This window comes from Balaenoptera borealis (genome assembly GCF_965194805.1).
Source record: "Balaenoptera borealis genome assembly, chromosome: 1".
Classification (NCBI taxonomy): domain Eukaryota; kingdom Metazoa; phylum Chordata; class Mammalia; order Artiodactyla; family Balaenopteridae; genus Balaenoptera; species Balaenoptera borealis.
Genome location: NC_138860.1, coordinates 56,502,760 through 56,516,366, shown reverse-complemented (window position 1 = coordinate 56,516,366; position 13,607 = coordinate 56,502,760). Strand labels below are relative to the sequence as shown.

Genomic DNA, 13,607 nt, shown 5'->3' with positions numbered 1-13,607 from the left:
TTTTAAAATTTATTTGTTCAATTAAAAGAAACTACATAGTACTATATTACAATAATATTCTAATACAAAAGATAATGTATTTTAAATTTAAAATCATTTCATATGCCACACATAAATGTTGACCTAATTTCTTAAATTTTTAAAGGTGTTCTTGAAATTATAAATTACTCAGAGGAGTCATGAATCAAAACTACAAAAGTTGAAGCCCTGAGAGATGAAATGTCTTGGATCTTTTCACTACGTCAAGTTGTATATTGTATTCTGCGTTTTGTTATTTTCTCTAACCCCTCTACTTTACTCCCCTGAGACTTTATAAGGTCCTTAGGTCAAGTACAATGTCTAGAGAATCCTAGTTCATCTTGAATTGGCAGATAGAATGCTTGTATTTAGTACGAATGTAATACATTTTTTGTTGAGTTTAATGATATTAATAGAAGTGTAGTTGATGAGTATAAATGTTGTATAATGGTTAAAAAGACACTATTGAAGGTTTCTTCTAATGGTAGGCTTGGTTATTTGAACTTTCCTTTAACTGAGAAATGAAAATGGTAGACAATATAAATTTTAAAAATACTTTAAAAATAATGAAATGACAAAATGATATGGAATAAACAAACCACAGTTTCAAAAACCCCAATGAATTTCAAGCAGGGTAAATAGAATAAAATGAAATCCATATTTCAACCTATCATAGCGAAACGGAAGAAAACCAATAGACACTGATCTAGAAAGTCTAGATTCAAATTAGAGGAAGGCTATGGTGAAGAAAACATTTTAAATAGTAACTGAAATTTTGACTGATAACAGTATACTGTTGTCTAAAAGCACTTGCCAGGACTCTGATATATATTTTATGTACATAAAATATATATACATACTATAAATATGTAGTGTGTATATATACTCTCTATATGTAGAGAGAGTATATATGTGTATGTGTACTCTATATGTTATATATAGAGAGAGTATATATAGCGTATTTTATATGTTATATATAGAGTATATATATGAAAATTACACATTAGAGCTTTGGTCAGTGATTTTCCTGATGGTTAATATGTATTATGGACAATGAGGGTACTGACAAATCTCTAGGGACTTCCCTTAAAGCATACAACATTGAAATATTAATAACATTTTCCCAAACAAATTTAACATAATGAAGGTTGAGCATCTCTTCTCATTTGACAGTCCTTTGCATGCAACTTATCAAACAGACCTAATAATTTCTAGTTTCTCTTTTTATAAAATGAAAGGGCAGATCTTTGTGATTTTTCAGGTTTTTTTTTTTAAACCTGAAAGATAGTTTTAGTGTAAAAGACATTCTGAAATTTCTATTTTATTTATTTTTTTATATTAAGGGCCTGATTTTGAGAAGGAAAAATTAAAGTTGTCAGAGGAGATTTGAACATTTGATTAAGGTGGGATCAGGAGTGTTGAGAAACATACTTGGGAAACTTGGTTACCTACTTAATCTAAGTGACAATAAAACATTTAAAATTAGACATAGCAGGTAACAGGAGTATAAAGAACCTTAGTCCTTTAACTTTGTTTTCTTAAATAAGTAATAATAAAGCCGGCATAAAACACAGAAAATTTCTACTGCAGATAAACGAGTGTACATGACTGTGGCGGTGGATATGGTAGTCACGGAAGTGGTGGAGCCTGTCCGCTTTCTCCTGGAGACAGTAGTACGCGTGTACCCTGCAAACGAGCGATTTTGGTATTTCAGCAGAAAGACTTTCACGGAGACTTTCTTCATGAGGTTGAAACAGGTAGGACCTTTTTGTTCTTTTCACATAATACATTTTTTCCACCATTTTTTCTTTAATGCCAACATAATTTCTTAAATAGCAATAAAAAGCAATAGAATTCCTCAGATAATCAAATGATATTTAGAGTCAACCAACAGAGTATTTGAAAAATCCATATATAGGTAATGTCAGTTGAAAAAAAACAACTAGTAATAATTATGTAGAAATTTGTTTTAGAAACCTGTAATGTGTACCTATAAAGTATCAACATACTTAATAGAAATAACGAATCTATATCTAAAACAACTTTTCTTCCTTTTATATACAATTACATAAAACCAAAAAGAAAGGGCACAGAAACATCGTATCTTTATAAAGTAATAGTGAAAAAATTATGAAGTAATACATGACTAATTGTTATAGTTATTTCTACCTATATAATATTATGTGAAGGTGTTGTTTGACTTATTAGTAAGGTTATAAAATTATTTTAATATTAAATGAACAAAAGTAGGGTTTCTGTGAAGTTCTTAAATTAGGCAGTATAAGTAGGTAAAATACACTTTTTGTTATGTAATAAAGGAAGAAGGTAACAGTGAAAAATAATTTGAGTTCTAGTAGTGTCCATTTTATGAAATCAGAGTAAAATATTCTATTTGAGTGATGGAAATCCTTTTCATCCTGTTCAGTGCTCCCTCTCTCCCAAGTTTAAAAAAATGCTTGTTGCTTCATATACTATAATATGCAAAATGTAATGTGGTAAAAGCAAGCATCAGTTCAGTGAACAAATATAGAAGCCACTTAACCATTTTCATATTAAAAAAAAACTTGTCATTGCTCAGTTAGGCTTCATATATTAGATGCTTTGAAATTGTTGTGGTTTTCATCTTTCATAAAATTATTAGAGCTGTGGTTTGACACAGCTTTTATTACTGTGTAGACTGTTTTTTTTCTTTTAGTTTTTGTAGCATATTCTGATGAAGATAATATGAACAGTATTTAAAATTTTAGTGTCCTGAGCATATTTTCATATTTTATTCTGAGATATTTTTCTCCCTTCCTTCTTTCTTTCTTTTCTTTTTTTTTTTTTTTTTTTGGTAGCTTAATTGTTAATGACTATGAAAGAATTCATTTGTCATTTTGAGCCAAAGGATTATTCAGAGTTGCATAAGAGTGAATAAAGGAGCTGTATACAAAGTGGTTGTCATCATTCTAGTGACAATTAATAAATTATTATGCTGTGAATTTTTCTTCCTTGAGACTTGATAAAAAGTTAGCTTCCCCCTCCCGCCCTGCCCCCTCAAGTTAGCTTTTTCTATATATATATATATGGCAAGATAAACAAGAGTACTGGAATTTATATATTTATATAAATTTCAAGAATATATATATTAGAGTGGATTTTTATTATTAAATGTTATTTTCGTATTTTTAAAACTACTGATGTTGAGTGACTGAGTGGTAAGTACCATGAGTTAAGAATTTCTTAGTACTAAAACATTAAAAATACTATTTGAGGCCATTTCATGTGAAATAAAAAGATTAAATTAGATTCACTTGTAATATTCAGCTCCAATAAATGTGAGACTGATTTAAATGAATATCAAATAAGAACATGGTTTCTAACTTTAGTGGTATAATTGAATTTCTTCAGTAGATATTGTGTTGTTCTGTTTATTATTTTTATTTCTTCTTGAGTCATTTTTGGTGATTTGTGTCTTTCAAGGAATCTTCAGTTTAATCAAGGATATTTAATTTATTGCTTAAAATATTACCTTTTTATTTTTAATGTTTTTAGGATCTGTAGGATCTGCTTTTATTTCTGATATTGGTAATTTATATATTCTCTCTTGTTTTTTGTTTTATCAGCCTAGCTAGAGGTCTATTAATTTTACTGATTTTATTCCCCCCCAAAGAACCAGATGTTGGGTTCATTGATTTCCCTATTGTTTTTCTGTTTTATCTTCTGTTGATTCCTTTTGCTTTCTTTTTTATTTCCTTTTTTTTTTCTGCTTTGGATTTAACTTGTTTTTCTAGCTTCTTCACATGAAGATTATATCACTGATTTTTTTTAAAAACTTTTTTTCCTAATATCTTTTAATTTTTAAGGTTATAACTTTCCTTCTAACTTCTCAGAGTTGTTACAAGAAAACTCTGTTTCCTTTACTACTATTCACACCACTTCATTTCTGACACCAGATGGGTGAGTGTTTTTCCTATAGCAATTAATTCTCCAATTGGACACCAATTGGATGGCCTACAATACAATTATGACACTAACTACCTGGAGTAGGCACAGACCCCACAGGTTAAGGGCTCAGTTCCACTAGACTGTGCCCCTCTTCCTTACTTCAGACACCAGTTGCAGGTCCAGGTTGTCACCTGTGTTTCTGACCAACCAGCTATAACTTGGAGGTTCCCACAACCTCCTCCTCAGGTTTGATAATTTGCTAGAATGACTCACAGAACTCAGGAAAACAGTTTACTTAGTAGATTACCAGTTTATTATAAAAGGATACAGCTCTAGAACAGCCAGCTAGAAGAGATGCACAGGGCAAGGTATGGGGGAAGGTGTATGGAGTTTCCATGCCCTTTACATGCTCGCCACCCTCTCAGTACCTCCATGTGTTCACCAACCCAGAAGTTCTCTGAACACCTAAGTTAGGGTTTTTTATGGATGCTTCATTCTGTAGGCACAATTGAGTAAATCACTGGCTATTAGTGATTAACTCAAGTACCAGCTCCTTCCCCTTTCCTGGAGGTTGGGGGAGTGGGGCTGAAAGTTCCAACCTTCTATCATGTGATTGATTCCTCTAGCATCCATCTTCCCCATCCCCCTGTATCCTCAGGGGCTTTCCAAAAGTCACCGCATTAACATAAATTCAAGTGTGTTTGAAAGAAGCTCATTAGGAATAACAAAAGATGCTCCTTTTACCTTTATTGCTCTGGAACTATTTCAGAAATGGGATAAAAACCAAATATTATAACAGAAAATGTTTCTTTCGCCTTTATTGCTATGGCACTGTTTCAGGAGCCAGGATGAATACCAAAATATATATTTCTTATTATATCACAGTATCACAGTTGTCATGATGAATAAATATGAATTCATGTAAGGCCCTTTAGGACAGTGCTTGTCACCTGGTGCATGTTCAGTAAATGTTAGCTATTATTGTTTTTATTAATGTTAATTAATACTTGTTTGTCTTCTATCTAGTCTCTATTCTTTTTGGGCAGAATCCTTTGTTTCTTAAGCCTAAAATAAATGAATGAATAAATGAACCAATAAATGAATAACTAACTCTGGTAGAAAGGTCAGGATTTTGGAGTGTGGTAAGGTAGAGGAGGGCATATCAGTCAGAGACAAGAGTTGAGTCAGGTCATAGAACTCTGATGTAACATGATATGTTCAAGTTCTGTAGGAAATTAGATATTGCCGAAGCATCAGTGGGCATGGTGGGTCATTATTCTGAATAGGTAGGTCAGTACCATGCTTAGTCCTTTATCCTCAGGTTGGGAGGATTTTAAGCTGTGAATGACACTATATTTATAATTGGGAAAGGTCACTCTGACAGCAGTGAAAAAGATATTGATATTGGAGGCAATAAATATGAAGTAAGAAGGCTATTGTGGCCAAGATGAGAAATGATGGCGTGAAGAAAGGCGGTGGCAGTGGGGATAGTAGAAAAGATGAATTTGAGAGGCCTTAGGGAAGTAAGAATCAAGATCTGGTGTTTGATGTGACGTGAGGTTGAGGGAAAACAAGGGATCTAAGATTACTTTCAGGGTGGTTGTTGATCCTTTGATTGAGATGTTACGGATTCCAAGCTTGCTCTGCTTGCTGCAATGAATCGGGGACGAGGTGTTGAGGCAAGGAATATGACTTTATTCAGAAAGCCGGCAGACGGAGAAGATGCCAGGCTAGTGTCTCTGATAAACCATCTTATCGGGATTTGGATGCCAGCTTCTTTTATAGCACAGAGAGGGGGAGGAGATGAGTAAGTAAAGTCAAAAGGCCATAAGTTTTGCAAATACCCCCGTGGAATGGCCAACCTCATGAGGGGATGTGTTAATTTCTTCTTCTTTCTTGAGACATCCACAGGTGGGTGGGGTGAGGTTGTCTCCCTGTGAACTGAACAGAGGCACTTTAGTTTAACATTCAGGCAGAGGGGCAGGTTTCCCTGAGGCAGGCCATTATGTATGATTATAATAACAAAAGCAACAATAAGCAAAGGTTAAAGTCAAAGAAACAGATGGAACCTGGAGTCCGATTTAGCTTTTCCCTGTTACAGAAATAGACTTTCAAGGAGAAATGTTTCGAGGCTCATGAGGAAAGCTAGCGGAGTTTCAGATATGCTGAATTTCACATTTCTGTGGAACTATTAGGTTTAGTAAGCAGTTGGATATTTGTATCCTAAGCTTGGGAAATAAAGATTTTAAAAGTGGTTAAAGCTTGAGAATTGTGACTAGGAGTAGGTAAATTACCCTGTGGCCAAGTGTTGAATGGGGAGACATTGAAAAGATTGGTATAGGAAGAGGATTGAGCCAAGTGAATGTAGAAGGATAAGCACAGATCTAGGGGTAAAATCACAAGAGCACAAGGCCAGGAAAGGTGAGGGCGGAAACTGTTTCCAGCAGGAGAGAATGCCTGCAGCATTAGGTACTTCAGGAAGGTTAGCTAAGGATTTGATTGGTAAATAAGAGACAAAGATCTTAGACTGTAAAACTTGGACAATTTCAGAGGAGTAATGGGGCAGAAGTTAGACTGCAGTTGATTGAGGCTTGAATGGGAGACAAAATGTCATAATTCACCTCTGCAACTGGGAACAAAAGAGAAGCTGGGTACAAATCCAAAGTATTAGGGTACACTTTATTTTATATACAACTTTTATATACAAAGTTAGAATTTTAGAAAATTCAGTCTCTATTTTTCCTGGGTTTGGAAGTCAAACCCTCTGCTAGTGATTTTGCTGAATGAATACCCATCAAAATATGGAGTCAAGTGCTGAAAACCTTTTGTTGCCAACATTTAGAGGAATGCCATAGCAGATATTTTGAAAGTGAACTAATTTCTTTCTTCAGAAATAGTATAGTTAAGATATTATGTACAAACTGGCAACTAGTAGATAAAAAAGTTCTGGAGGTCTAATGCACAACTTAGTGATTGTAGTCAGCAGTCTAGTGTGCCCTTTTTCCACGGATTCCTCAAGGGTGGATTCAGTCAACCATTAATCAGTCTGTGGATCAGTCCATGGATCAGTTCCTGGTTGGTTGACTCTGTGGATGCAGAACCTGCAGATACATAGGGCCAACTGTACTATGTCATTTTATATAAGGGACACAAGCATCCTTAGATTTTTGTGTCCATGGAGGGGTCCTGAATCCAATCTTTCCATAGATAGCAAGGAATGACTGTACTGTATTATAAATTTTAAAGTTGCTAATAGACTAGATCATAATTGTTCTCACCACAAGAAAGAAATGATAAAGATGTGACATGATAGAGGTGTTAGCTAATGCTACAGTGGTAATCGTATTGCAGTATATAAATGTATCAACACGTTGTACACTTTACACAATGTTATATGTCAGTTATATCTCAATAAAAAAGAAATTATGCATCACTTGATATTTTCTTTTTTAAAAAATTTATTAATTCATGGGAGGACTTTCAAAACAGCTGAAAGCAAAATTAGAATTTTGGAAGGTTCTGCTGCTTCAAATTTTATGTGCTTATTATTCTGTCATTTCAAAGTGATTTTTTAAATGACAGTTTTGAAGTACCCCAAAATAGAATTCATATTGAAGATACTCATAACTTTAAACTATAGTGACATCACCTGTTGCTACACTAATAAATTGCCAAAGAAGTAATTTGATGAATTATTATTTCTTCCTTTTCCTATTACTGAAAATAAATGCTGTGAGTCCCATCATAAGATGTTTATTGGCAGGATTCTTTGATAGGAAAGTTATAACCTTTGTAGTAGTGTTTTTGTTTTGTTTTGTTTTGTTTTGTAATTTTTAAAATCATAGAATAATTTTATATTCTTCTGGTTGTATTTTGCCTAAAGAACGATAAGACATTTAGGTGTTACCACTTACGTTCAGATTTGCTTTGTATTGTACTATACAATGTATCTTACTATGAGACTACATCAAAGGAAATAAAATTGAATAAAGCAGTATTTCATTCTGGGTACTGAAATGAGAATAGGTCGGTTATTATAGGCCTTCATTGAAAACTTGAGGAGTTATTAGTTGATTGAAAAGGATTTATTCTGAAAAATTAGTATTTAAAGATTTGAAATGGTAAGCCAGAAAGGAGAGAATCCTTATGTACATATACTCTTTTGCAATGCATTTAAAAAGTAATATGCCAGTTGTTAAGAAAAGCAAGATGGCAAGTACAGTGACTTGGGATCCTTTCATTAAGTGTTAGCATTCCTTTCCCTTGTCTTTCATTTGTGGAGTTTAAGAAATTACACATTACTACATTACCAAGGCCACATTACCAAGTGGCCTATTAGTGAGGAATAAATGATCCTCATATCTAAAGACTTTTAGTGTGTTGAAGATTTAATAAATAAAACAAAAGGCTTATCACCTGGAGAAAAATGTGACAAGGAAGAGCTACTTGGGCATGATGGGGAAGTAGCAACCTAATTGATATTTAATAATGAAATTTTGCTTATTTCATAGTCAGATATACTTACTTTAGGTCCAGATAATATTCTTGTACTTAAGACTATGGTCTTACTCTTAAAATACTACTTGTTTGAAATTTTGAAATGAAATTATTTTTTATGGACAGAAGTACCTGCTTTTGTTCACAGTAATGGTGTGCAACATTTTTAGCTGTGTTGTTCTTCATAAAAATATTTTCTACTTTTTGCTTGTGCCAAAATGTAGTAAAAATTGATAACAGCAGTTATGTTAGGCATAAAAGAGTAGAAGCATATGGAGATGGGAGCTTGGAAGATGCAACACTTAACTTCATTGAACTCAGTGATCTTTTATTTTATAAATTAGGCATTTATGAATACTATAGAGTTTCAAGAAAAATAGGAGCAGATTTAGCTGCTTAGATGAAGTTAGTGTAAAATAGAGTTCAGTTGTCAAGGGGTCAGCTGAGTCAGCAGCATTGAAAACATGTAGGGGGTGGTTCTTGAATTCCTGCTTAATTTGGGGATGTGTGATAAACTACAAAGAACAATTTGAGGCAATTGAGAAAAAACAGTGTTATGAAGAAAGAAATGCTTATATAATATTCATTTTAAAGATACTCTTAAGAAATGTTGTTTACATTAGATTAGTTTAGGAAATCCAGAACATTTTGAGGCCAGCACAACATCTTTTAGTGTAGATTGACATTTCTTCAGATACAAAGCACATGTTGTAGAATTAGTAAGGTTTAAATAATTTAAATAATTTCTATTAGCATATCTGATTATCATGATGAACAAATTTTCTGAAAAAAGTGTTGCTGCTTATTATGGAGATTTTTAAACTCTAATAATAATAAAAAATTAAGTTATGTTTAGTTATTGGAGCATCTGGCCTAAAAAGACATAGTGAAATTTACATTTGATTGAGAAGGAATCACCTATTCCAGTGTAGATACGTAGTGTATGTGGGTTAATAGTATTCCTGAATTTTTTTTTCATCTGTAAAATTCTATGCCATTTGAATTAGTGAATTATATAAACAGTTTTTAGCACAAATAATTCCATGACTGTTGTAGTCAAGTTAATTCAAAGTTAATTTATAATATCTATTGTAGTGGCACAGCAAGGATAAGATATTTAAAATACAACCTTATCCCCAAAGGAACTTTGTGTCACCTCCTATTAATAAGGAAATATATAAAGATTACCATTTTACAAGGAGGGTTATGATAAATACTAGGTGAAAATAATGTACAGAATGCTGTGGGGTTTAGAAAAAGGAGGGACAATAGTAGTAGAATGACACAAAGTGGTGGTTAAAAGGAGTTCCTTTGAGGGTATATGTGAGTCGTTTTCTGTGATCACAGCACAGAGGGAATATTGTAGGGGTGGAAAAAATTTCCCTTCTTCCCTTTTAGATTCTTTGGCTTATCTAATATTTAAATAAATATAAGACAGATTAACAGGAGGAAAATTTAATTATGTACATATGGGAGCACCATAAAGATATGAAGACACAAAAGGTTGCTGGTAATTGAAACTTATATACCATCCTGAGCCAAAGAAAGGGGAGGGATCTATGGATACAAAGGGGAGGGAGGCCATTCACAAGGAGGGACAGATGTTTGGAAAACAAAGGTTGCCCTATTATACAGATAAGTTTCTTAGGTAAAAAGGTATCTCTGGTAATAGCTCTCTTCCTTTGCTCTGTAAATTTAGGCAATTGAGGGAGAGGTGAAAGAGCTTTCCTGAATCTGCTAGGTTTTGATTGCCTTTAGCTCAAAATAGTAATCCTTATGCTTGTCACTGAACTCATGTTTGGCTGCTCGCCGCTCGCTGCTCGAAAGCCAATACTCATGTGAAAGCCAATACTCGTTGTTTAGAAAGGAAAGGTTGCTTTATTCAGGAGGCCGGCAACCTGGGGAGAAGGCAGACTCATGTCCAAGAACCAATTCCTAAGATTCTGCTTGACCATGAAAGTTTTTTAAAGGGAGAAAGGGGAAGTTAATCGCATTTAATCATTTGGGGAGGGGATCAGAGTCTGTGTTATCTTCCACTGTGTCCAGACTTTCTTCTCATTGGTTGGTGGTGAGGTAACAGGGTGGTGTTCCAGGAATCTGGTGCTCTACCTGGGTGGGTGGGGGGGGCCTTAGTTCCTGCAGAAGAACTCAAAGATATGTTGTTATGTATATTCCTTGAGCAAGAACCACGTCTCTGTCCTATGCTGCACTGTTGTTTCTTGATTGTTCCTCATTTCTTTCTGCATTCCCACCCTTCCCTAATTAGTAACTGTTTGAATCTTCCCTTTGGTACTCAGGGAAGATCTGGGAGGCTGAATGAAGCTCATTTCCTACAAACAAGAAATGGGGAACACGGAAAGGATTTGTACCCTAGAGCAGCAGTCCCCAACCTTTTTGGCACCCAGGACCGGTTTCTTTGAAGACAATTTTTCCACGGACCGGGGTGGGGGTGGGTGATGGTTCAGGCGGTAATGAAAGCGATGGGGAGCGATGGGGAGTGGCAGAGGAAGCTTTGCTCACTCACCCACTGCTCACCTCCTGCTGTGCGGCCCGGCTCCTGACAGGCTGCGGACTAGTACGGGGATTGGAGACTCCTGCCCTAGAGCGCCCCATAGGGTCCTGCTTGGTTTCATGCTAATGTGGCATATTTTGGGGTGACAAATTCTGCTCCCCTGCAGTATATTTGAGCATGTAAGATACTGTCTGTGCTATCACTTTGTAGACTGTAAAGTGACACAAAAGGGTAACCCCAAATATTAATGATTTGATTCTGATAGTAGGCATGAGGCTAGTTCCCCATTCTGTCATTTGGTAGTTGTGTCCATGAGCTTCAACTTCTTCATGTGTAAAATGCAGGTAAAAATAATACCTACCATGTAGCGTTGTTTGCTCATTTACTTATTAATTAAATAAACATTTATTAAGTGCCTGCTCTGACAGATCACTATTGTAGACATTGGGGATATAGTGGTAAATGCTGCAGATGAAGTCCCTGCTTCATGAAGCTTACATTCTATGTATGGAGGATACATGGAGGGGACAGACGGGCAGGCAAACAAATGGCAAGATAGCAGATAGTAACAGAGTGCTATGATGACTTGGTGGATATTGGGTGGTCAAGGAAGGCCTCTGTAAGAAAGTGTCATTTAAATGTCTGGCGTCTGAGTGACAAGAGGGGACTTACCAAATGAAGATCCAGGGAAAAAGACCTTTCAAGGGATGAGCTTGGGTTGCTGCCAGGATTGAATGCTTGCTATCCTTATTGTTATTAACATAATTATTTGCCCAGAAAGATTTCTAGAAGAGCACTAGAATAGGATATGGAAGCCACTTTTGCTTCTTAGTTATTCTGCATATTGTACCACAGGTTAGACATCTCATGCCTCAAAGTGTTATATCATTTAACAGCACAAAACAGTAACCAGAAGTAACACTTCTATAGCACTTACTATGTGCTGAGTACTGTTCCAAGTACTTTACCTGTTTTTTTTGGTTTTTTTTTTTGCGTCTGCTAGGAATAAAATTTACCTTCAGAAAAGAGAAGTCTCATGAAACAGGAGAGAAGGGTGTTAGGGTGGAAGAAATTTTCCTCTACTCTTTTAGGTTCTTCTGGCTGGCCTAAGAATTACATTGACATGAGATAGATTAACAGGAGAAAATCAAACAAAAGTTTAGTAACATGTATACATGGTAGAGACCCAGGAAAACTGAGTAATTCTCCAAAATGGCTGAAGCCCTTCCTTCAATACCATCTTCAGTTGAAGACAAAAGAGGATGTTGGGGGTAGTGTTTTGGAACTTCAGAGGGAAAAAGGCAGTTCGCATGGAGATGGAAAAGCAAATATTTGGTAAATAGATGTTTGCTGGGCCATGCAGAGACAGTGGGACACAGAATGGACTGTGACCTCTAGGCCCTGCTGAGTTTCCCCCAGCACACCTAGCCCATATCCTTTGCAGACATCTCTTATTGCAGCTCTGTTCCACGAACAGGCCCTCTATCTAAATTTAGGCAGTTAGGGAGAAGGTCAAAGATTTTTCCGGAGTCTTTTTGGCCTTGATTTGTTCCATCTCTAAATAATTTGCATGCCAAAGAGACATTTTGGGGTGGCAAATTTTGCTCCCCTACAAGGGGAAGTTACAGAGAAATGAGAGGCAGAGTCATAATGTCCAAGAGACCTAAAGTAAGACTGGAGGTCAAGTGTTAAGGGGGAGGAGAAGCTTCTCTCTTGACAAGTCTGTTCTCCAAAGGCCATCATCCTGTTTTGTGTTTTCAGTCAAGAGATAGTTTAGAGGGAGGAGGCTTGTCTGAAGAAAAGGGTAGGTTTTAGGGAATGACAAAAGTTCATCACAGTCTTATCTGCTCTCAGAAGCTCCTGTGGCTTGGCCCTTAATAGCGGAAAGTGAGCCACCTCTTCTTTCCTCTCTAGGAGAGCATGAGCCAGGCTGGAAGTAGAAGTAGCTGCCCTTTCTTAGATCTTTTTTCCTAGCACAGGCCTCATTTAGGCTTTTTATGGGCTCTGGGCTAAATATAGGTTTAATGTTAAAATAACTTTTTTTTTGTCCTCCTCCCAAATCTCTTCTTTGCTTTCAGGTGCCTTAACATTCCTTTCAGTTGGAGGCAAAGTCTTTTATCAGTTATTAGAGTTAAAAAGCATAAAAGGAAAATTCCCTTTTGAAGATGCATGTTGATTTGAACCTGTTTAAATCAAAGTATAATCAGTTGGAATGGATAAATTGGGAATTTGGGATTAGCAGATACACACTACTATATAAATTAGATAAAAACAAGGACCTACTGTATAGCACAGGGAACTATATTCAATATCTTGTAATAATGTATAATTGAAAGAAATCTGGAAAAGAAAATATATATATATATATATATATATATATATATATATATATATATATATACACACACACATACACACATGCATATAAAACTGAATCACTTTGCTGTATACCTGAAACATTGTAAATCAACTATACTTCAATTGAAAAAAAAAGTATAATCAGTAAATTACCAAGAGTAACTATGTGAGGTGAAGGATGTTATTGTGGTAGTTATTTTGCAATATATATTGATATAGTGTATCAGATCATTATGCTGTACACCTTAAACTTGGTGCATTTTTTCTAAGCTGTCCAATTAATATGCATAGGGCC

At 35.2% G+C, this 13,607-nt stretch overlaps 1 protein-coding gene across 9 annotated transcripts in view; it reads left to right on the top strand.

Annotated features, from left to right (window-relative positions):
• The window catches only part of RABGAP1L (RAB GTPase activating protein 1 like), a 789,965-nt gene that overhangs the window by 226,390 nt on the left and 549,968 nt on the right, over nucleotides 1–13,607 (top strand). For all 9 annotated transcript variants that reach the window (XM_082379555.1, XM_082379554.1, XM_082379553.1 and 6 more), the window contains one exon: nucleotides 1,609–1,775. In XM_082379555.1, the coding sequence (XP_082235681.1) occupies nucleotides 1,609–1,775 (167 nt within the window). The remainder of the gene's footprint in view (nucleotides 1–1,608; nucleotides 1,776–13,607) is intronic.